Below are 26,179 nucleotides of genomic sequence, written 5' to 3'. Positions count from 1 at the left end.
CATAAGCCCAGCTTTAAGGCAAGAAACAGACTAGAGGAACAGACTAGTTTGTATCCACCAAGACAAATGTCATACTTTCATACTTGGCACGTTTCCCATGGGCAAACTCTGGAATATGCCAAATTCCTGGTACTCTAACTGCAACTCAGCCCCTTTCTTTCCCACTCAAGAAAATACATCAAATAACAATTGAGAGACTGACATCAATCTGCTCTACATTTTTTTAAAGGAAATTATGTGCACACTTCAATATTTCAGCTGATAAGAACACAGAGTTGTAACAATGTGTTTGAGGTTGGCTAGACGAGAATACTAATTCCCACACACTGAATATGAAGATACCTTCTAGACATCACACTTTACAGACATCTCAACGTGAGAGTATATATAGATTGAGAAAACACAAATAAGCACACAGAATTGGTGACTCCAAGACTCTGTTCGATTCCAAGTCTCTTTCAATACTTATGAGTCTGATTTGCCAGGTTAGAAAAATGTGTATCAGTGAAAAGTCAACTAAGTACTCTATCTGACAAGACTTAAGCTGAGTATACAATTACATGTTACAACAATTTTTTCTACTTTAGTTGTAAAAGCCTTAAAAAATTTTTGGTCCACATATTCCTTACTCTTGATATAACATTTAATATCATGGAATTTAGGATTTAGAGTCGCTATTTAGAAAGACTTAAACACACACAAAAAACTACTTTTCTGAGCCAAAAATCAGGATGCATGATCTGAAATCAAGAGCTCTTCAAAAAAAATTCAGACCACATGTGACTATATTAATGTCCATCTTCAATTCCTTTCTAATAGTTCAATAACAGATATTCAGAAAGTGGCTCTCAGTCATTTTCATCATCTGAACACACCTTTGGGATATGACAGACTCTCAGAAAAGAAGCATTTTAAATTAAGCACATAATATTGCACAAGACACTGTACTACAGACTACTGCCATATTTTCAGATCATTAAAAAAAAATTTTTTTAAGGAAATCCCCAAACCCATATTTTTAAAACAAAGAAAAGAAAAAAGAAAGGGGTGGAGGGAGGAAGGAAGGAAGAAAGCAGGGAGGGAGGGAAAAGAAAAGAAAGAAAACTTAAAAACTAAACTAAACCAACTTTATATACTGACAACAAAACAGATTCAGAAGGAAAAACTGAATATTCCTTTAATTATTGTCTTTACATAGTGAAAGAGTGCCTTCCAAAAGCCTCATATTGATGCACCCTGGAGGAATCAAGCTTGCAAAATAGAGAGCAATTTTTTTGCTTCCAATTTTTGTAATTGTGCCTTTTGTAAATTTTATGACACAGAGAATAAAAAGAGTTAAGTGTGTTTTAGACTACAAAGAAAAATTAATAAGTGTATCTCTCAGAGAAGGGCCACTTATCTGTCACACTGACCTAAAGGTCAGCACACTCCTGATCAAGTACAGAACATGATTCCAGTCCTCTGAAAACCTTAACCCCTTGGCCTAGCTGATTTCAATTATCATTATGGTGCCTAGAGTAAGTAAGAGGCCATCTCAAATGCAACCAAGCAATTTAAGGATTCGTAGATGATAAATCACTGATTCAAATTTCAGTGAGAAAGAAAATGGGTATAACATACTCCCTGTAACTGGGCCCATTTTGTTCTTGTTGAAGAATATCATGAATACTTAAGTTGTATTAAAAACACTCCCTACACCAAAGGCCAGCTCTCTACAAAAGAATTCAAACATGCAAATCAAAGCACACCCAGTAAGGGAACACCAACTACTCTTACAGGTGAGACTTCTTATAGGTTAACGGGTCTGCCACCAGGATGCACAGAGCTCACGAAGACAAACAGGACCCAACTCATGCTTTCAACTTCTGTAACATTCTATCTTTTGGGAGTTAAGAATATGGAAGTGACTAATTCTCCCAAATGTCATACATTTTACATTGTGTGACATGTTACTTCCTCTCTGAATTTTTACAGCACTACCCAAACATTCTAGCCACTGTCTGGGACTAGACATAATTATTGTAATTATGTCTACCATGATTAGGGAGACAGTAAATGTGATCAAACATTTATAGAAAGGAAAAACTAAAGCACAGAAAGTTTTAAGAATCCAAAAATTTCAACTAAGTTCCAATGACAGAATTAAGGAGGAAGTGAGGTTCTTTTTCAGCCACCCAAAATGTCACATTTGAAAAATTACTATGTACCAGATTACTGGCACAATCAGAGAATAGTCTGTAAATTTCCAGACTTCTTGCACAGTACAGGTTCCAGGGATGTCAGACATGACCACGGTGAAAATAAAAGCGGACATAAAGTCATGTAAAATCTTACTATAAAGAGAGTGAGACTGAATCTGTGCCCAGGCCCAACACGCCATGATGACAGGAGCGGGCCAACAGGTACATGCCAGTGGGATCAAATTCTGTGAGACTTACTAGACTGAGAGTCAGGTTCAGAGCATATCCAGAGGCTGACATAAAAAACACATCAATAAATACTTGCTGCACAAATCTCTGAATCAGGAAGTGTCATGACAAGAAAGACATTTGGGGAAGGGTGGCGGAGAGGAGTGAGAGATGGAACAGTGAGACCAATTAAGAGGCTACTGGGATTAAAAAAAAAAAAGGTAAAAGTGATAAAGTCGGAACTGAGGTGGTGGCAGCTGGAATGATAATGAAGGCATTAAATGATGAGGGTGCAAAGGTGAGCAAAAGATAGATCACAGAAGGCCTTGAATGCCAACTTAAGAATCTGGACTTCAACCTGCAGCCAAGAGGGAGCTTTTAAAATACTAAGCAAGAGAGGGACGCCTAGGTGGCTCAGTCGTTCAGTGTCTGCCTTCAGCTCAGGTCATGGTCCCAGGGTCCTGGGATCGAGCCCCATGTCGGGCTCCCTGCTCGGTGGGAAGCCTGCTTCTCCCTCTCCCACTTCCCCTGCTGTGTTCCCTCTCTCGCTGTGTCTCTCTCTGTCAAATAACGCCTGGGTGGCTCAGTTGGTTGGGTGACTGCCTTCGGCTCAGGTCATGATCCTGGAGTCCCGGGATCGAGTCCCGCATCGGGCTCCCTGCTCGGCGGGGAGTCTGCTTCTCCCTCTGACCCTCTTCCCTCTCGTGCTCTCTCTCATTCTCTCTCTCTCAAATAAATGAATAAAATCTTTAAAAAAAATAAACATATAAATAAAGAAAATAAAATACTAAGCCAGAGAAACGCCATGACTGGCATTTCAGATCTGGTACAGTGCTGGAACAGGAGGCAAGCTGTAGGCAGGGAAGCCATGAGATGCTGACTGCCAGCCCAGGCAAGAGAGGCTGAGGCTCGCGGTGCGCCTCAGCAGGGGGAAGGGAGGTGGCAGGAGGCAACAAGGACCAAGCCAGTGTCAGGATGTAGGGCCTGGAGGGAAGCACAGGTCGGTGTCAGGCTGCTTCTGCCTTGGAAAATCACTGATACGGGAAAGAGAAAAGGCAGAGGTTTAGGAGTATTTTGTACATGCTGAGGTTGAGGTGACATGGAGACACAGAGGGAGAAACATCTAACATCTGGTGTGGAGTTCAGAGCAGAAAGTGAGGTCAGCCAGGTGCGTGTAAGTATAATAAGGGAGTAGCCAAAAGCAAGAGGGGAAAGACTCCTCGGGGGAGCATGACAAAATGATCACGGTGGACGGAGGGCTTCTGCTGCCGCTGAAGAGTTGGGGAAGGCTTGCCCTCACTCAGCACCTCAGCTAAAACACCTGTACAAAGGAAGAGACAGAGTAAGAAAGGATAAGCAGATAAGGAAGGACTCAATTACACACGCTTCTGGAGTGAAAGCAGGGAAAGGAAGGAAGAGGGAAGGGGGAAACTAGCCTGGGACAGCAGAAAAGACACATCCTCCTCTGAGACCAGGAAAAGGGAAGGAAAATTGGAGGTACCCGTGCGGGCAAGGTGCTGACATCTAATAGTACTAAGTGTTCCAAGGAGTTGGAGGGTGTTACGGGTTGGACTGTGTCCACCGGCAAGTCTTATGTTGAAGTCTTCCTCACCCCCCCACCCCCACCCCGTACCTCTGAACGTGATCTTTGGAAATAGGGTCAGTGCAGATGTCATTAGTTAAATTAAGAGGAGGTCATGCCGGAGTCAGGTGGGCCTTTAATTCAATATGACTGGTGTCTTTATATTTTTTCTTTCTTTTTTTTTTAACTTAAATTCAATTAATGAACATACAATGTATTCTTGGTTCCTGAGGTAAAGGTCAGTGATTCACCAGTCTTATATAACACCCAGTGCTCATGACATCACGTGCCCTCCTTCATTGACTGGTGTCTTTATAAAAAGGGGAAAGTTGGATCCACAGACACTCATTAAGGGAAGGTGATGCAAAGACACACGGGGAGAAGAAAGCCATCTGCAAACGAAGGAAGGAGGCCTGGGACATATCCTTCGCTCACAGCCTTCGGAAGGAACCAGCCCAACCCATGCTTTGATTTCAGACTTCTGGTCTTCAGAACTGGGAAACAATTGACTCTTGTTGTTCAAGCCACCCAGTTTGTGGTACTTTTCTATGGCAAGTCTAGCAAACGAATACAGAGGGAAAGTCATCTCCTAAAGGAAGGAGGGATGGAGAAGGGTAGCTAGGAGGTTTGAGGGACACGGAAAGGTTTCAGCAGGAAACAGGCCAGCCACACAGTGCAAGACTGTGCACAGTCGCCTCGGGTTCCAGCGAAGGCCGGAGATGATAAATTTATTTACAGAGTGATTTCCTCAAGCAGCTCTTGGCAGCCAGTGGGTAAGAGAGGAAAAGATGCCAGGTCAGAATCGAGGGCTGGCAGAGTAGATTACCAGCAAAGTACAAAGGGATACGGCCATGGAGGATACTGGCAGGGGAGTGATGTACCATCAGCAAAGAGAGAAGGAAACAGGGGAGGGGGATGGGTTGCAGGCTAAAGAAGGGGATAGGGCAGATGGAGAAGGCGTCATCTGGAAACAAGGAGCCAGCAAAGAGAAGAGAGCGTGAGGAAGCTAACAGGGAAAGACTGTTACTGGGATTTCATATTTTCCATGAGGAAGTCTGGGAAGTTGGAAGCTAGACCGCTGTATACAATGTATACGTTACTCACACACTCTGAGGCCTGAGGTGGTAACAGTAGCTGGGTGGTGAAAAAACAGCAACAGCTCCCACCACCCACAGTGCAGGGACAATAATGCCCAGGGGTATCCCAAAATCATATTTGTACATGATTCCTAGAATTGGGTTCTCAGAAAAATGACTACTGGAAATCCATCCTCTCCGGTATATATTTATACATAATTACGAAGAGGGGTTTGGACTAGAAGCAGAGATCAACGCATACTACCCCATCTAGCGCGCAAAATTATTATATTAAGTAGAGAAGAAGCAAGTTAACCTATAAAAATGTACTTGAGGAAGTGAGAGATCAGATGTAAAAATGTTAAGACATTTCAGACGCTCTGTACACATTTCCTTAGGATACAAGAAATAAAATAGCTGGAAAATGCCAAAACTTGTGTTGGCAGCCCCTTCTACTTTGCAAACAAGGAACAAATGACCAGAGCACAGAAGAATTAGAAAAGTTGTAAGTGATCCTTCATTTTTTTCCAAACAAATAAGTGCTTAATTATCTGGATTATATATGATAAACAAATAAAACTCTTTGTATTTTCAAAGGTTTACTTCAATCACTAGAATTTTTGTATGTCTCACTAAAGAACCAAGCATAGTCAACACTTTGTTCTGGCAATTCATCAGAGCTAAAATAACACAAAGGCATGCAGCAGAACAAAAACTACACAATTTAACCTTTTTCATTTACACACAAGAACAATTCATAAATCGTTGTGGCTTTAGACATTTACAACTCTTTCTACACACGTTTATACTTAGAACTTTTTACTTTCAACGTTCGAAAAGTTTTAGGCGAAGTACTTTTACATTAGAAGAGATTAACTGTATTTTCTGACCTTTTATACTTCAGGTCTCATTTTATTTTATTTTTTTATTTTCATTTTTTAATTAATTTTATTATGTTAGTCACCATACATTACATCATTAGTTTTTGATTCATTTTTTGCATATAACACCCAGTGCTCCATGCAATATGTGCCCTCCTTAATACCCATCACCAGGCTAATCCATCCCCCCACCCTGCTCCCCTCTAGAACCCTCAGTTTGTTTCTCAGAGTCCATTGTCTCTCGTGGTTCGTCTTCCCCTCCGATTCCCCCCCTTCATTTTTCCCTTCCTACTATCTTTTTTTTTTTTTTAACATATAATGTATTATTTGTTTCAGAGGTACAGGTCTGCAATTCATCAGTCTTACACAATTCACAGTGCTCACCATAGCACATACCCTCCCCAATGTACTTTAGGTCTCATTTTAAAACAAATCCCTAAATAAAAAAAATAAGATTCAAAGCCTTCCTTGAAGTCATAGTACGGTTGTTCACTGGCACAGGGAAAATGGGACCGCTCAGGGGACAGGACCTACAACATCTACTGGGGACAAAAGGTGAGAAAATTTTGGAAAGTTCTGCAACTTTATATAAGGATATCAGGATATCCTTATAAATGGTTAGTCTATCCACATGAAATATATAGATTAAACCCGCAGAGCACAAAATGCTTCCTATTTTAATCAGGGCCCAGATACACAATGAATGAAGGCCAAAAGGTAGGTCATCCTCTCCCCAAATATGATGGGCTTCAACAAAATTTCCTACTCCAACAAAATTACCTCTTGTAAACATCCCTCCATACTTAACTTCCAAAGAGCCTCATTCTCTCTCTACAACAACCATTAGCACACTGTTTCTGAATATAATTCCAGGATGCTTATAAAAATTTGCAATCATGGTATTTTAGCCTATTTAAGAATGAATGAATAAATAGGTCTTTCAAATAGGTCCACATTTCTTTTTCTCCTCTCCTCAAGGTCAAACATTTACACAAACCCTAGAGAAATCCTCTGTAGCAATCAGGGAGTAGCAACTAAACTCTATCCGCAAGCTAAGTAGCCCTCCACCTCATAAATACTGAGTAAGAAGAGAGTTGCCACACCTTGATGTATATCTAAGAGCTTACCCAGCCCCCACGTTTGAAGAATCAAATTTTACCTGAATTCCAGCAGACTACAAGAGGAAAAGAAGACCAAGAAATGAGTTCAAGAAAACTTCTAACACTGTAGTTTGAAGACGGTCATTGAACAACTAGGTGATTTTCTGTTTATTTAATCACAGACGCGGTGCTGTTTTCTGATCTTAGTAAAATTGTAAATTCGTAAGATTTCAGCCTACATTTAAAGATAGAAAGCAACTTGAGGATGATCATCTAACTACCTGACTGGTTTTACAAACAAGAAAACTGAATGGCTAGAAACTGGCAAAGGAGAATCCACACTGTCTGACATTTGGTTCAACACTCTCTTTCCTTATTAGCAACAGATATTTACTCATATTCAACAGATATATTTATTGAATGTTAACCACGTGCAAGACACCCGAGGATTACAAAGCTGAATTTTAGAGGAGTATCCGAAAGTAACTCTCTTTATAGCTCTAATTCTTAATTTCGAACTAAATCTTTCCTTCCTCCTTGTAGCCCTTCCAAATACAGAAGGTGATGTCATGGTGAGAACATCGGTAAAGAAATGATGATGATGATGATGATAATGACAAAGACAATGACAATACCAACTGAGACACTTACTATGTGCCCATCACTACCTGTTACCTTTACATACATAGCTTATTTAATCTTCAGAACAATCTTAGGAGGGAGATAAGTATCTCTAATTGATAAAAGGTTTGGAAAAAGTAAGTCAATTGCCCCTGAAAGGGTAGTCAAGTTTGGGTTTACACCCAGGCATGACTTTACTACTACTACTGTCTCCTAGGTGCCTGACCCTGGCACTTCCCATAATTAACTGGAAATTCCCTGGCCCCTCTGGACCTCAATTTCTTCATCAGTGAAATGATGAAGTTGGTCACATGATTTCCAACATCTCTTCCCAGTGTACCATTCTACAATTTTCTAAGTTGAGGTTTTTAACCAATCTCTTGTGGTGCAGAGGAAGGAAAACACTTTGTAAAAGCTAAGGATAATTTTGCCCCAAATGACAAAATCCAGACCTTTGTGCAGAGGTTTCCTGGTAAAGGAGGGTGGGTTGTTACTGGCTTGATATATCCTTAACTTTCATCTAGGTTCCAGCCTCAGATTTTTTTGAAAGCTAATCTCACAGCCACATGACAAAATAACATACAATCATTAACAATGGCATTTAAACTAAATAGGAGGTTTTTCAAATCCCTAATAATGATTAGGAGTCCTCTGTAAAAACATGGAAAAATACCACATTATTGCTTTTATAAGAAAAAAAGCAGGATGCAATATATGGCTTTGTTTGTTTGTTTCTGAACAAGGAGAAAGAAGCAAGTACGTTCAACAGTGGTTGTTAGTAGGTGGTTAGTAGTGGTTAGATAGTAGGGTTGGTAGATTTTTCTTCCTTTTTCCTTATTTTTCTTTTTTATGTAAGCTTAAATTACCTCCATAATTAGAGGGGAGACTTTTCTTTACAAAGAGAGAAAAGGTGTCCAATATTCTCACATTGATTTCTTCTGAGAAGAAAATACTCTCTTAAAAGCATCTCAGTAACACTGCAGACATTCCAGAAATACAGGTTTAGAGGAGAACATCATTATTACCCACTACAGATGAGGAAGAAAATAGTCCTCTATTGCTTCAGGTCTAGAATAACTAAGATTTACAGGATGTTTCAGGACTCCTGGTAGGGGAAGTTGCTTTGGAGTCCAGGGACACGTAGCTCCAGAGAGCTGGGCGCCAGGAAAAAAAAAGAACAGGTGCAAACGACGAAGCAGCAGACGGTGAGAGCCAAACGTCACTGGCCCCATCCAGAAATCCCGATCTGGAGCAGGCTCTCCCTGCGTGGTCCTGCCCCGCACCCGGGCCAACCACATGGTCAAGGGGCCTTTCCCTGAGCACAAATGTCCTCACTTCTCTGAAGCACTACACAGAGGGATGACAGGTAGCATATTTCATGGAATCTGCAATTGAAAAATCACAACCACAACCAAACTAATCTAGGCTCCATTAGGCTGCAGGATAAGCACGTTGTGTGTATACCTCTGTGTTCACATATAAACTTCCAATATATACACACATGTGGCCCAGTTTATAACACAGATCAGTAACCATGGCTTTGGACGGTGACAATGAAACACTTCACTCTATAGCTCTCTTGAGAATATTTTGTAAACACACTGTGTCTCTCGTGATTCCCACTGATACTACACAAAACTCAGGAAAGAATACAATTTAAAAATCACATTCAGAATGCTATTAATTACATAGGAACCCGCGCCTTACTGGAACAGACTTTTTTTTGCTACTTTGTAGCAAGTAGATAAAGACAGATCTGATATACAAAGAATAGAAAAACAAGAACAGGAAAAGTCAGCTTCTCCTCTGGGAGTCTGACAGATAATATGTGGCGTCAACATCACATCACACCCGGAGTCAGAGGAGGGCTGCAGGGAACCGCGATGCCCAACTCCCCAACAAATCCAGACTTGCCCTAAGCATCCACCTCACACTGGGCTTCACCAGCTCTGCCACCATTAAGAAAGCAGCAATACAAAGGCCAGTGGGTATCTTTTATTCATTTAAAAAGACATATTTATGTTGATTGCTACCAAAACTCCTTTGAATGATTACTTAAACCTGAAAATAATGTAACTAGAGAGATGACGTCTTTTTTTTTAAGGCATTTTTTTTCTAAGTGTGAAGTTGGCACCTATTAACTGTACCTGGCGGTAATTAAATACATCTAACATTAGATAAAGAAATTTAACCTACCTCATCAAAGCTGGTGTCCTCTTTCTTCAAAGCTACAAAATAAAAAGGGAAAGGAAACAGTTATTGTGAAACATCTCAAAGAGACTAAGCATCTAAGTTCTAGAAAACAGAAGGAAAACAAAGCAGTATGGTGTTTTCATTTCAGAAAGTAAAACTGTACCCCAACCTGAATAACAATGTTATGATACAAATAGGAAAGCTGCAAATGAGACAGAGAATTGCACAGCATGCATCTTCGTGGAAACACTTTCATAAATATGTAAATGGACGATCCTCCCAAGTATGGAAAAGAAGTATGCATATCTTTCCCCTATCTCTTCTTTAGTAGAAAAACGTTTTAATGAAAGTACGAAAGCATCAAAAAGTAATCTTAAAGAAATTTCCCCCTCAACTCCTGGGTTTTGAGCATATATCATTGGGCACAGTGTGTGATCCTCCCAAACCAATTGTCAGGATGACACCCCCTCTGCACAGTGCCCTAAATGAGATTTTCATGCCAAGAGAAGTTTAAATACGGTGAGAAAAGACTAAGCATGTAAAATAAGCACTGCAGAGACATAATTCAAGCATTTCAACATGATCCATTTTATAACAAAGTATCACCAAAGGAAACAATACATTCAGAATATTTTATAGGAGTTAGCAAATACTTAAAATTTATTTAAATATGCAGCTTCAGAACTGGAATTTTATTACTCTAAAGAGAAAGAGAAGTATTTCATGCATTGTTGGCAAACACCCTAGTTCCTTAAATCCTACAATTACTTAGAATGTTTCATATTAAGGAGAATGCACAAAGGAACTAATTTGGCTGAAAGCACTAGTTGGAGAAATGTTTCCAATTTATAGAATTGTGCATAGGTGTTTACCGGTCTATACTAGACAGTTCTAGTCAGGATAGAAGCACTTGTGTCACTCTTACTTGGAAAGCTATGTTCTGACAAAAGCAATGGAAAGCAAATTATGTTGGCAATTAAGCTCTGAGAGAAGTCATGTGCTTAAACTGAAGTTATCATTTCAGAGCCTGTACTATACAGTCTAGCAATCTTGAAAAGGATATTTTCTGTTTCCTACTATAGATGAGGTTGTGGAGAGTTAAGGTGGATGAGAGCAGATTGAGGGAGATAAAATGTTTTTGAAAGTTTAATTCTTAGTTTTCCTCTTTTTTGCCTAAGAAACTGATCTGTAATATATTTCTCTACTTGCTTTATTAGAAGACAACTTCTTCTGAATGAAAAATTAAGACAGCCCTTTCTCCTAGTCTGAAATGGCTTATCTTGCATTCAATTACTTACACACATTTTATTATGTATTTGCTTTAACTTACATTAAATCCAAAATAAGCTATTTCGATAGAAAGCTATCAAGAAAGCTAAGAGCCTAGATGATCTTTAATTGCTATATTTTAACTTAGAATGTAAAACTTCTAATCTGGAAGGCTTTCTTTAAATATCAACCAACCATGTTCCTAAACTACAACCCTCACTTCCTTCAAACCTAAGGCATGTCCTCTAATCAACATACTTGAGTAGTGATTCCTAGATAAAATATTAATGACCTACATAAATATAGGCAAGTTGTTCCATCTAAAAAAAAGTGTTTTTTTTGGAATAAGAAATGATTAGCTCAGTGATTCCAAATACAAAGTCAATCACTGTACAGCCTCATACCTAGCTCATTTAACAAAGATGAATGAAAAATTATATGGCTGTCATGCAAGATGCAAAGCTAAAGCACCAAACTTATAATTCACAGCACAAACTTCCTATACTTTATATACTTTGGACATAATAAAGTTCCAAAATTTAGCCATGGTTTGTCTTAAGTAAAGCATCAAATAGGAACTGCAGTTGAACTATCTTTCGGGTAACTGCAAACAGAATGAAGACCCTCAAGCTGAGAGAAAGCAAAAAACTAAAATGTCTTTGACATCCAGACGGGGCTCTTTCTTTCTTGCCTCCTGGATAAAGAGGTGGGTCTGAGGGCAAAAGAGAAGGAAGAAATAGAAGAGGAACTGCAGGTAGGTGTTTTCTAAAATATAAGGAGCAGGAAGCTAGATTCTCTCCCCCGCATTCTATTCTCCAGCCCAAGATACCACAGGGGAGAACATTTTAAGACCCCAAAAAAGCCATGGCTTCACTGAAACCCTTTATTGGTAGACTGACAACCTTATACAGTTTCTTATAAATATTGAATCCTTGTCCTGAACAGCAGTTAACAGTAACAACAAAGGCCAATTAAAGATGACTCTGCCAAATATTTATCAGGTCATTGATGAATAAACCCTGACCTAAACAAGCACACAACATCTCATTACTGATTACATTCCCTGATTGTCATTAATCATTCGTGTAAATGTAAACTCACAACTGTCTTGGAAGATATCTTGGAATAGCGAGCATATTACATTTTTATGGGTTAACAAGGTGGTATATATTAAATCATTTAAGATATTCAGATATCCTACTTAGTCCTCTACTCAGACACTGCTTCCTCTAGAAAGCTCTCCATGTTCCCACCAAGACTAAAGTGATGTCCTTCCTATGTTCTCCAACAGCAAATTATGTTAATCTTCCTGGTAAAATCTGTCACTCTATATTGTCAATGCCCATTCACTGGCCTGTATCCTCTTAAAGTCCTTGAGGACCGGTAACAGTGGCCACTGAATCTCAATGTCAGCACAGTATCTAGCACATATGAGGTACTCAATAATTATTTGTTGAATTAATGAGTTCTACTTCAATGGCAAAACAATAGTCTCTTACATTTTGAGACACACTAAAGTTTTGGTATATGAAAACCATATACTATTTTCTCTTATGAAAGGATCATGGATATAAAGTCCATGTCACAGTTCGCAAATTAAAATCTTCTGAAACTACATGGGGAGAGAACTTGGTACTATATTTAAATTCTGTGCCTGAACCTTTACCCTTAAGAACGGACTTATCACATGACAGCTGGACCCCACATTACATACTTACAGCACAAAGTAACAAACCCCAAAATTCAGTGTAACCATAGCCTCTTCCTTCTGTTCAGTTCTCTCACAAACTACATCTTTTAAAGAAATGGTATACATGGGGTTCATTTCCAATATCACAGAGTATAAACTTCCTTTCTCTACAAGTTAATCCAAATAAGCGTGAAGAAATGCATTCAAATGAATATGAAGAAATGCCAGTTTGACCTTAATCTTACGCCAGATATTACAGAAAGCCTTCTTCCTCCTAGGCGATCCTTTAAAAATTGAAAGAAGGAAAGAAAAGAGGAAAAGGATTTTAATATAACCTTTTTAACAACTAAGTTCCCACTTGTCACTTTTTATGCTAACCAAAAAAAAAAACAAAACAAAACAAACAACAACAAAAAACATAAGACAACTACAGTAGTTCCTAAATATGTGAACACACTGACACTATTTAGTAGAAAACGATACTCACCACTGAAATCAGTGAATGCCTTTGAAATTCAATTACACCCATCTTATAAAAGAACTGTAACTGTGTTATAGTCACTTTTTGGCAGATGTCATAAATTAGAGTGCTATGGCTTGAAAGCAAGTGTGTTTTATTAGACCTTATATAATATAGTAATTTCAGATCAGCTGTATTTGGGATGGGTAGTGACAAAGTTGACATGATCACTCATGTGTGAATAAATTAAACATTAGCATTACCACTTTTATAGAGTCAAAACCGTTAATAATAAACATTGACTATCACATACTTTCAAACGTCCTCATTTTCTATCAATGATTAATTTCTCATGGCTAAACAACGATACTGTATATTTTGCCATATAGCAAGCTACACTTTTGAATCATCCTAAAAAAGCAAAATTAAGTCAGTATGTTTATTTCAAAAGCCATCGTAGATTGTTTAAAGGGAATGAAAACGCTGAGATGTTGGATTATTCAACAAGAATAAACCATTCGCTCTTTGATCTCCTCATGAAGTACCAATGAAGACAGGAGGAAGATGGGGGATAAACAGAGAAATGGGAAGGAAGAGTATCAGCCCCCAGTACTGTTCTTCACATGTAACAGATACTGCACTAGATATTTTATGTATCCTACCTGATTTAATCTTCACAACAACCTTGAGAAAATTTATACATGTGAACTCTGGGGTTTAGGGATATTCTGCTAGTTGCCCAAGGCACACAGCAAGCTGGGAAAACAGGGTTCAAACCCAGACCAGACTAACTCCAAAACCCATCCTGTTTTTATACTGTAAAGTCAGTAGCCCCTTCTTCCCCTCACTTCTCTTGCTTCCCACCTAGAAGATCAATTATGTCTATATGATGTAATCACCAATAATGATAATAACATATTATGAATCTTTACTGAGTCTGCACTATGTACCATACAGGACATCATATGCGTTATTTCACTACGTGCCAATAACAAAACTGAGTTGTACATGAAAAACCGAAGCTCAGAAGTGGAGGGACCTGTCCAAGGTCACATAGCTACAAGCAGCAAGATGGGAAATCCCAGTGGTCTGACACACACAGCCCACACCCTGTGGCTATGCACTATATAATTCCATAGTACAAACTCCATTCAATAGCCTCAAGCACCTTAAAATCTTTACATAATCAAATTGATTTTATTGCTTTGTAATTTTGCAAATAAAACATTAAGAAAATACAGATAACAAAGATCATTTTTTCTGTAATCCCATTTCCAATGCATGTGTTGGGTTTGCTTCACAAGCACAACCACGTAAAATCTCTTTATCTCCTTTTACAGTATTCCAGAATGAGAGTTACTATTCAGAATCATGACTCTCCATCACTACAAGAAATAATCAGTTATGTTCACTGCACTGTACTGTTTCTGAAAGGGAGGAAGTAAAATCTACTATATCTTAGAAGATATTTTAAGAAGTGTTGGAATCAAAAGGAGTTTCACATCACTCACTCTCAGTAAGCTAGAAAATCCAATTAACTGTAATACCCCATTTGCCAGCATTGTAGTTAATCCAAATTTTACTGATTGGCGATCAAAATCTTGAAATTGCTTAAACATAAGGAATTTTTGTATTAATGTCCTTGGTTTCTTACTGAGATTCAACTGCAATGAATTATTTAACACAAAACTGGAAGGGCTCCAACAGAGTCATTAGCATTAGTAAATACACAGTTAATGTGTTTTAGAACAGGGCTTAATGGACTCCAGAACCCGCCTCTGTGATGGTTTTAGTCCGGGGCAGAACATTCTCCTTAAAAATGCACACCAACTCAACACCTTGCTCTCTCACATTCTTCTTGGCTTCAATCTTCATTTGCATGTAGGAACTCTTCATATGCATCCCTAAGTAAAAGTGAAACTGCAAATATCCAATACATGTAATAAGTAAAACCAGGATTAAATATTGGTTTCACACGATAACTTTACAGTCATTTTGGGAGAGATTTTGTATACCAATAGGAAATTTTAAGTTAAAGACAACAAAGAAAACTAGGCTAAATTTTGATCCATATTTTCTCTTGCTTGAACAAAGTTTGCATATTTTAGAGTGCACTTATAAAATGATTTTTAAAGGAAGGGATGGAAGGATGACTACAATACTCATATGCACCCCAGGGGTTTATTTTAAGGAATTAAGTACCTTATGCTTAATTTCCATTAACACGTTCATTAACATGGATGACATGTTAAACAAGTGAAACAAAGGCTAGAAGGCTTCTTAGGGAATCTGAGCGGTTATTTTTAGTGCTTGTATGATTCTCTTGCTGAAAACAGTTACCTACATAAATGAAAGTTATAATGTTAGAAGAAGCAGCTACCGTCTTAAGGTTAAAAGGGCTTTCTATGGCCAACCCTAAAAAGGTAACAAACCCATTCCACACAATACTGTTGTCACCCTGTTATAGTCTGTGACATGGATTTATTCTTAAATGTCCTAAACATTTCTCAGTTTTCATTTGTACATCAGTCGGTTGGTTGGCTGGTTTAAAGACAATAGTTCCGGAGCTCTAGTAAATGTGAGAAGTTCGGGAGACTCATTCGTAAACGTTCAGAGAAGTTCACGGCGCGCATTTATTTGCCGCAATGGAAAGATTCAGAGAGCTCGGGACGGAACAGCCAAATCTCGCTTTCGAGGACCCGAAGTACCGAACAAAAGGTCCCAAGGTATCTGTCCTACTTCCCTTTAGGTTGGATGTCTTAAACAATACCAAGGCACAACTCAACGTCTCACCAATTTCCAAAGCTAAATTATTTACGAAACACCCCAGAGCAAAGCCTGCGCGCAATCAATCAATCAATCAATCAATCAATAAATAAATAAATAAAACAAGTGACCCAGGAGGCCGTGCAGCCGGTTGCGCAGCGGGGCCCGGGGCGTCCCATCGCCTGTCCACCGCGGGCGCGAAAGCCCGAGCGCTAGTGGCGAGGAGACGGAACCCAAACTGTAGGCTCAAGATCATCCACAAACGAACCCCCAGATCCTGAGAGAGAGGGGTGTCTCTCCTTTCCATTGTCGCCCTCCCCCCAGCTCCGGGCACTGTTCGGTCCACCGTCCGCTTGCAGCGCACCCCACGCCTGCCCCGGGTGGCCGCTGCCTTGGTGGTGCCAAAAGCGCGGGGAGGGGAGCAGACGACGGGGGCGACCGGCCGGGTGCCCGGGGCAGCGCGCCACTCACCAATGCGGCTGAAACTCTCCGACAAAGTTCTCCGCAACTTCTTCATCTTGCCGATCTTCTCGGCCGGCTGCGGCTCAATGAGGTCGCACATCTGGGCGACACCGGCCTCCGGCAACTTCCCCAAACTGGTCCAGAGCGGAGCGCAGACAACGGCGAGGGCGCGCGGCGAGGAGAAGGCGGCGCCTCCTCCTCCTCTCCTCCTCCTCCACCACCTCCTCCTCCTCCTCCGGCCAGAAGGCGACGCGCTGGGCTCGGGAGGCGAGTGGCTAGCTGTAGGCTCCGCTCGGGCCTGGGCCGCGGCTGGGCGGACGGGGGCGTTCTACGTGGTGCCGGGGGCGGCAGCCATCGCCGCCGCCGCGGTAGCCCCGCGCCGCGCCGCCGCCCGGCTCATTTTCCCTCCTTTGTAACCGAGAGCGGCGCGGCGGGCGGCCGGCAGTGGGGGCGGCGCGGCCGGAGGCGGGGTGGGGGCGGGCTGGGAACAAGGTGCGGGAGCCGGGGGTCGCCGAGTGCACGGGGCACAGGCGGGGAGAAGTTCTCAGCCCCGAGTTTCGGGCATTCGGGAGAAAAGAGCCGTAGAGCGGAACCGCCACCCGCCCCGCCCTCAGCGCCCCTCCCGCCGCCTCCGCCCCGCCTTCCCTGGGCAAAGGACCCCGGGCGCGGGACCCCAGCGGGACCTCGGCTCCCGAGCTCGGAGTCCGCGTCCTCTTCGGGCCTCTCAGCCCGGCTCGCGCCCCCGCGGCGCCCCCTCCCGGCCGCCCCCGCGCGCCTCTCCCTGCCCGGCCCGCCCCGCCCCGGCCGCGCGCTCCAGGACCCGGCCAGCGCGGGGCCTCTAACAGGCAGGGCTGGGAACTGGCAGCGGCGGGCACTCTGTCTCACGCTGTGGGGAGGCCACCCAAAGGGAAGGCTCTGGATCTCGGTCATTTATCTGAGTGGTTTTCTCCTTGCCACGAACGCGTGTGAAAAGAGCGAGGAGTTGGGGGGAGGGGGTGGCCGCGACCACTGCCTCTGAGTCCGGAGAATGGAAAGGCCTGGGGGACCGCTCGGGTGTGACGGTGACTTTTTTTCCCCCCAGTTTTGCCAGAAAGACTGTGAAGTGAAAGATCCAAAGGGAAAGGTGGGCCCGTTTTTTAGGGGAGTCAAGTGCAGAGGTAGAAGCGTCAACTGTAACCCCCCAAGGCCGGGCTAGTGCTGTTTCCTTCACCCCTGTGTCACTCTGAGTGACTGATGGGAATGTAGATGTAGCTAATTGCTGATAGGAACACCCAGTTCCATGATAAATAGCAAACAGAAGTCCTTCGTCTCTACCAGTTTTAGAATATATTTCCAAACTGGAAGGCTGGGAGGCCAAAAAGATTCTGACCTCCTCTCCCCGCCCCCTCAAAAAAAAATTTAAAAAGGAGGGGGTTGGAGGAGGCTTTAATAAAATCCCAGAACAGTTCAGCCAGCAAACACATCGTCTTCATTCTCTTAAAACGTGGTTCAGCGAGCGCTCCAAACGTTAAGTCTCCCAGGGGAGCGAGAAGGAAGATGGGGGAGGGCCTGAATGTTGATTTGCGGCCAGCAAACTCCTTATGAATAGAAATTTAGTAATCTTGAGTCATCTGGCTGTGTAATAAGAGCTTGTGAGCGTGTGACAATGCTGTTTGGTTTAAAGGAAGTTTTGGGGAGTTTGTGTTTTGTTAAAAGATTTTTATCTTAAAACAAAAACTAGCCCCCTGCCTTCCTTAAATTGTGAGGTAGAACACTTCGATTTGTTCTGTTCTGTAATGAGCACATTATTGGGTCTTTGATAGATTGCTCCTGATAAAAGACAGGAAGTCCAGCCAAGTGGGGAGCCAAGGAGGGTGGGGAATTCATCAAGAAAGTCAGTATGAGTTAAAATGCAAGGATGTTGGGTCCTAGTGACCATATTTAGATATTACAGACAGCACCAAGTATGTCCTCAGACAGGAAAAAGTTTTGACTTTTACCACTTCCTTGGGCTAGTTAGGGAGAAAGTTATCAGCAGCTATGAATGAAAAGACAAAAAGCAACCAATCAACATACTGATGGGTTCTATCTACCAGTCAACAAAGATGAAATAGTTACTAATTTAATAAACTTTGCGGGGCGCCTGGGTGGCTCAGTTGGTTAAGTGTCTGCTTTCGGCTCAGGTCATGATCCCAGGGTCCTGGGAGCAAGCCCCAGGTCCATCCTGCTCTCTGCTCAGTGTGGAGCCTGCTTCTCCCTCCCCCTCTGCCTGCCTCTTCCCCTGCTTGTGCTCTCTCTCCCTGTCAAATAAATAAATAAAGTATTTTTTAAAAATTTAAAAATAAACTTTGACTACTATATGTCTGTGGCTATCCTAGTCATTCTGACAGTGACTATATCATATAGGTAAATACACATACAGATATAGATTCTCCTTTTCACCTCCCCAGTATTTAATATTTCCAACTTTTTAAAAGGTCAGCTTCTGCCAGAGTAAATCATGGTATATCCTTACAAAGGTACAGTAGGTAAACATTTTTTAAATGAGATAAATCAGTATGTATTGATGGATAAATATATCTAGGGTAAGTGAATAAAAAGCATATTAATCATTAACACATTTGTGGGAGGAAATATGTTTCTATATGCATAGAAAATTTCTCTTAAAAAAGAACAAAGGGGCACCTGGGTGGCTCAGGGTTAAGCGTCTGATTCTTGATTTCAGCTCTAGCCATGATCTCAGGGTCATGGGATAGAGCCTTGCATAGGGCTCTGCACTCAGCACAAAATCCCATTGAGATTCTCTCTCTCTCTCCCTCTCCTTCTGCCCCTTCCCCCACTTGTGCAAGGCTCTCTCTCTCTCTCTCTCTCTCAAATAAATAAATAAAAATTTAAAAAGAACAAAGAACTGTTAAGTGTGCATACCCAGAATAGAATGTTCCCTTTGCCCTTTATACCTTTAAGTATAATTTGAATGTTTTACCCAAAGAACACATTACTTATAAATACTAATAAAAATACTAATTTAAAACATAAAAATAATATTTACTTCATTTTTATCTACCCCACTCCAAAACTTCAGCTTTCCCACCTCCAACAAGCTTCATCTAATCACAAGAGTATACCTAACAGGAGAGACAGTAATGGACCAAATAAACCTTGTCAAATATGAATAATAAACCCAACTTTCCATTATATGCTTAACAACTTCCTTTGTTGGTTATATATTAAAATGGTTAGTTTTGCAAGAAACCGTGACACAAAGAAGGAAGTTTTTAACTGGATGCTTTTAAAATGTGAACACTTAGAGGATTCAACTCTTGACACAGTTACTTGTTTCACGTATGTCTTCATCCTAGATTGTAAGTTCACTGAGGGCAGGGACCTTAGATACCAAAAGCATGATGTCTATTTCATAGTGGATATAAATTAAATGTCAAATGAATGTGGAATATATTGCTGCCACTGAGAAGTGATGTGTTGTCCTCAGAAACAAAGATGACTATCCAGCATCTGTGTGGCATATGTATTTTCAGTGGGAGGATGGATCTGTGCCAGTTCTCCCTCCGAACTTCAGGTTCACAAGGTTATCGTTTTGGCTGGCCTGAATTAAAGGCAGAATCTGAATACAAACAGATAAGCTTACCTAGAGGCTGAACCCAGCATGGGTTGACCTTAATCAAACTTATCATTTAAAGCATGCATATGTATTAATGAGACCTTGAGTAGTAGCAACAGTGGCTGGAGATCCAACTCTTAAGTGTTGTGTGGCCTTAGATAAGTAAGTGACTTACACACTTTCTTATCTATAAAATGAGGGGCTTGAACTAGATGACCTCTAAGGGCATTCATAGCAGCAAGATTCTGATTTTAAGTTGAATGGTGAAATTTTTCCTCTCCCAGCTTATATACAAGGTAGATATACTAACGAGAAGTGATTAACATGCAAATAAGACAGACGAAGACCATCAACAAAAATTATGTGCAATGGGATACATTATTTCTAGTTCAGTTATACATAAATTATGTTTTTATTATAAATGGATCTTGTCCATATAAGAAAAATAGCAGGCTAATACACTGGCAGTAAATTTTAAGGGAATGAATCCTAATCCAAATAAGATGAAATATAGAGGATTTGATTAGAATCTAGAATCCAGCAAAACCAGAAACAGATTTACTGATCCGAAACAGTATGAAAAGACACTGTCAGTAAAAAAAAATCCACGAAACAAGGATGCCAAGTACGTGGGCCATAGAGTTAGAAAGTGAAGTTAAAGAGAGAAAATGTATGTTTATTAATGTACAACTTTAGAATTTAGCCAAAGGGTAAATATTAAGACATATAAGCAGGTTATAATTATTAAAGTGGCAGAAATTAACATAATTAAATATCCTTTTAGAAAGTCTAAACAGTCACTCTAGTTAATTATTTTTAGGATCAAATATTATCCTCCTTTTTTGAACACATCCAGCAGGAACTTCTCAGGTTAGGTGACTTACACCAAGTTCCCAGTGAGTCATCAGTGAAACTAGTACATGGAATCTGAAACTCTTCTCACCAACTTTTGTGTTCCAATTGTTGGATAATGTCTGGCCTTAAGGGTTCCTGGTTTTTGTTCTTGTTTTTTTTGACATAGAGCAAATTAAAATAAAAAGGGGGAGGAAAATGGAAGTTTGCAGAAACCAGGGTGTTCACACTCATATAAATGGAGCCCCCCAACTTTCCCTCACGCTGTTCTATCAGCCATCCATTGCCTAGTGACTCCTAATTTCAATCCCTTTCACATTTACAGAATCACTCACTGTTTCCACAAACCTCCAAGCTTGTGCAGAAATAAAACCTGTATTTGTCTGATTGTTTTATAGGTAATTCTATATTTGTTCATCATGTATTCAAGAGACCTAGGGACCTAAGTAATTGATCTACTTGCAAATGGCTATAATAAGAACAGAGAAGCTGCCAAAACATCCAAATGATGTCAAGTATAAATTAGCTCAGAACAGTTTTGAAGAAAATTAACTACCAGGGTCAAAGCATGCATCGAAATACTGGTAAATTGCCCTGTCCTATTAAAACCATGCTTAAATAAATGTTAATGTTACCTCATTCCTGCTTTCCATTATTATATAATTTGTACAGTGGAAGTCTATATAAGAAAATACCAACCACCATTTCTAACAAAGATATAAGTCACTTAATTCGGCCCTTTGGTGTTATTTGTGTGTATGATATAGATGTGTCATTAAGAAAGGGCCCCCATTTATGGCTGTCATCCATTTTAATGCACCCTGTTCCACATCCATCAGAATTAAATTTCAGGGACCAGTCCTGTAATTGAACTCTAGATATGGATGTGACAGTGGTCAGAAGCTAATGCTTTAGGGAATCAAAACCTTATGCCTTTTCATCAGTCTAGACAAGTCCTATTAGGGGCAATTAAGTTCAGAAACACAGCTCTTCTATCAAAAACATCCTAATCTTTCTTTCCAAGGCCCTTGACGGTTCATCTGCATTCACATGCCTATTTTTTTTAAGATTTTATTTATTTACTTGAGAGAGAGCCCGAGTGGGAGAGGGCCAGTGGGAGAGGGGCAGAGGGGCAGAGAGAAGCAGACTCCCCACTGGGCAGGGAGCCCGATGCAGGGCTCAATCCCGGGACCCTGGGATCATGACTTGAGCAGAAGGCAGAGGCTCAACCAACTGAGCCACCCAGGTGACCCTCACATGCCTATTCTAATCAAGGACTTATAAGCCAGAAAAAGTGTCCATAGGATAATTACATTGATGGTATCATCAGACATATCATATTCACTAGCTAAACTCACTACTTATTATTTTTAAATGTAATTAAAATACTTATGGTTTTATAATGGGCTATAAATTGATGATCTCATTTTAACCTATACATTATCATTATCATGATGTTACACAAGGAAATGGGCCAAGAGATGCCAAGAGACCATCCCCAAGATCATCACACAGCATCCAGTTTTAGATTGAGACACAGTTTGGTTACGAAAAACTTTTATTTTATAAAAGATTTTTGTAGCATGCTATAGGACATTTTCTTTTTCTTTTGCTATACTTTGGGTATAATTAGGATTGTCCTTATTGTATAGAAAGGAACTATTCTGAAGCAGAGAGAGTTCAAAAAACCAGCCAAACTCAAGCAGGTTAATGGATGGATCAAAGCTCCTAAATCCCAGTGCTGTATTTTGATATTTCCTACCATAAGGGAAATATTAAAAGTACGGTATTGAAAGATAATACAATTGACTTTGAAAAAGAGGCTCCTTTCTACTCTAAGTGGTGTTTGTAAATGAACTAAACATTCTGAAACTATCACTTGTTGAGCCATTGCAGCACGTGTCAGGGTATTGGGTTAATAAAATGCAATTTGGTCATAACCAATATTTAATAAAATATTCTCCACCTATGAGGATGAGTCATATCAAGATTATGTGGTGTCTGGGGCGCCTGGGTGGCTCAGTCAATTGTCTGCCTTCAGCTCAGGTCATGATCTCAGAGTCCTGGGATTGAGCCCTGCATTGCGTTCCCTGCTCAGTGGGAAGCCTGCTTCTCCCTCTCCCACTCCCCCTGCTTGTGTTCCCTCTCTCTGTGTGTCAAATAAATAAATAAAATCTTCAAAAAAATAAAATAAAATCACTTGGTGTCTTAGTCCGTTTGGGCTGCTATAAATGGAATACCATAGACTGGGTGGTTTTTAAACGACAGAAATTTATTTCCCACAATCTGGAGGCTGAAAGTCTGAGGTCAGGAAGCCAGCATGGTAGACTTCAGGTGAGAACTCTCCTCCAGGTTGGAGACTGTCAACTTCTTACTGTGTTCTCACATTTCAGAAGCGGTGAGGGAGCTCCCTGGGACATCTTTTATAAGGGCAGTAATCTCATTCACGAGAGCTTCACCCTCATAACCTAATCATCTCCCAAAGATCCTCCAAATACCATCATATTGGGGATTAAGTTTCAACATATGAATTTTGGGGAGACACAGACATTCAGTCTGTAGCACTAGGGAAGCATTTTCAAAGGATCATTCTAGAACATCTTAGGCAGGGACTGGAGAGGCAGGAGGAGGAAGGGACGCATATAGATTGAAAAAGCCTCCAAGATGATTCCCGTACAACCTCCATCAAGTAAAAATCATTAATTTAGTCCCTTAAGTAACAATATGATGGTAGTTATTTGATGAAAATCAGATAGAGAAGACCAGGTAGAAATATTCATGGAGCATAAAAGACAGTAAGATTGGAGAGGTAACATCCTAGATGTGTTTCAAATGGTAAAAAAGAAAACAGGGTTAGGAGCCAGAAGATACTCTCAGTTCCAGAACCTTCTGTAGTGACCTCTACAGCATCACCAATCCTCTGCTTTCTCAGCTGTAAACAAGAGATAGACAATTATCCTGGTCCTTCCCACCTACAAATTTAAGAGATCATCATCTCCTTTTCCTAACCAAGTATATTTAATTTCTTCTAATTGCAAACCAAGAAAACAGAGATTGGCCGATAGACTTGAACAGAAAGGATTGAGAGAATCGGTTTCCAGCATTATCTCTATTTTCTTATCATAAGCAAGTAATTTCACTTGTTTTCATTTGTATAATTATCAAATGCTTACTTTTTATTTTCTTTTCAAGTTTTTGTTTACATTCCAGTTAGTTAGCATAGGTGTAATATTAGTTTCAGGTGTAGAATTTAGTGATTCATCACTTCCATACATCACCCAGTGCTCATTACACCAAGTGCCCTCCCTTATCCCGTTCGCCTATTTCACCCATCCCGCCGCCCACCTCCCCTCGGGTAACCATCAGTCTGTTCTCTACAGTTTAGAGTCTGTTTCTTGGTCAAATGCATTTTGACACCTACTATGTCCCAGACACTGTGCTAAGAGCAGATATACTGCAATGAAAGGGGGGGAGCATAGTCACACCCCTGCCTGCCCAGGGCTTGCAGACTAGTGAGGGAAAATAAAAGATGACCCATTTTAAAATAAAGGAGGAACTGGGTGCGATCGATACCATGCAACAGGGAGATTTCTCCTTCATCTGAGGATCAGACAAGTCCACCTAGAGCAATCTCAGCTAAACTGAGATCTGAAAGATCTGTAGAGGTAGTTAGGGGGCACGCAGGAGTCCCTGGCAGGCGGATCAGCACTTGGGGCCTGATGAAAAAGGAAGAACATAGTGCATTCAAGAAACTGAAAGGTGGTTTGAGCATAAAATGGATATGAAATGGTCTGGTGAATCTGACAAGGACCAAAAAGTAGACACTTTAGTGATCATACAGTAAAGGCTATCTAAGCACTATTAGAAATGTTAGACAACACTCATGGTACTTTCTGTTCCTCTCGAAAACCCACAAAATCATAGTGAATGGATTTTTTTTTTAAGTGGAGCCCAACATGGGGCTTGAACTCATAACCCTAAGATCAAAACCTGAACTGAGATCAAGAGTCGGACATTTAACTGACTGAACCATGAATAGTTTGAATGGATTTCTTTTTTAAAGCAAAAGTCCACAAGAACATAGATAATAAAAGAAGAAACACCACCTAAACAATTTTGGAAGCCGGAAAAACCATAATTGAGTAGTTACTGACTTGGCAGCCCCAAGAAAGCTTAACCCTAAGCCAGCAGTTGGCAGGGCTCACAGGCAACCTACTGAAGGTTTATAACTGAATGTCAAGATGCCTAACTTTCTTTCCTCATTTTCTTCCCATGATTCTGACCAACTGATTGCCCTCTCGTGAAACCCAGTTTCCAGGCCCAACAATGTAAGTTAACTTTGCCTAAAACTTTTTAGTACCTGTATCCTAGATTTGGGCGGAGAGACAAAAATCTCCAGACAGCTGATGGAATATTTTAATAAGAAAGAGGCCAAAACTAACATAAAAAAGCAGCCAGGAAGGGATGCCTGGGTGGCTCAGTAGGTTAAACATCTGCCTTTGGCTCAGGTCATGATCCCAGAGTCCTGGGATCGAGTCCTGCATTGGGCTCCTTGCTCAGCAGGGAGACTGCTTCTCCCTCTGCCTGCCGCTCCCCCTGCTTGTGCTCTCTCTCTCTCTGACAAATAAATAAATAAAACCTTTAAAAAAGAAAAGAAAAAGAAAAGCAACCAGGCAAAGTTAACTTTATTTATTTGGGGCACATGTGGTCTGGAAGAGGGAGGACTCAAGACTGATAAAGACTATGCAGGAGGCGGAAAAAAAACCTATTATGAATATCTTCAAAGATTCAAAGATAGTGAACTAGTATAAGATATTGTAACCATTAGATAAGAACAGGATGCTACAAATATTTTTTTTAACTTTGTTTTGTTTAAAGATTTATTTATTTGGGGCACATGGGTGGCTCAGTTGTTGAGCGTCTGCCTTCGGCTCAGGTCATGGTCCCAGCGTCCTGGGATCGAGCCCCACGTTGGGCTCCCTGCTCGGCGGGAGGCCTGCTTCTCCCTCTCCCACTCCCCCTGCTTGTGTTCCCTCTCTCGCTGTGTCTCTCTCTGTCAAATAAATAAATAAAATCTTTAAAAAATAAAAAATAAAATAAAGATTTATTTATTTATTTGGGGGGGAAGGGCAGAGGGAGAGAAGCAGACTCCCCACTGAGCGCAGAGCCCAACTCTGGTCTCGAGCTCATGACCCTGCGATCATGATGTGAGCCAAATTCA

The 26,179-nt window shown here is 40.8% G+C and overlaps 1 protein-coding gene across 3 annotated transcripts in view; it reads right to left on the bottom strand.

Annotated features, from left to right (window-relative positions):
• CDK14 (cyclin dependent kinase 14) overlaps positions 1 to 17,221 on the bottom strand; it is a 542,651-nt gene extending 525,430 nt beyond the window's left edge. For all 3 annotated transcript variants that reach the window (XR_012380203.1, XM_025872847.2, XM_073898783.1), the window contains exons 1-2: positions 16,518 to 17,221; positions 9,865 to 9,896 (exon numbers count right to left, since the gene is read on the bottom strand). Coding sequence is in view for 2 of the 3 variants with exons in the window: in XM_025872847.2 (XP_025728632.1) it covers positions 9,865 to 9,896; positions 16,518 to 16,608 (123 nt within the window). In the remaining variant the exon portion in view is untranslated. The remainder of the gene's footprint in view (positions 1 to 9,864; positions 9,897 to 16,517) is intronic.
• Positions 17,222 to 26,179: the final 8,958 nt, after the last annotated feature.

Source organism: Callorhinus ursinus, unplaced genomic scaffold (assembly GCF_003265705.2).
Source record: "Callorhinus ursinus isolate GAN/ISIS: 27379988/994484 unplaced genomic scaffold, GSC_fseal_2.0 scaffold12, whole genome shotgun sequence".
NCBI classification, from domain to species: domain Eukaryota; kingdom Metazoa; phylum Chordata; class Mammalia; order Carnivora; family Otariidae; genus Callorhinus; species Callorhinus ursinus.
This window is presented reverse-complemented; position numbering and strand designations above follow the sequence as displayed.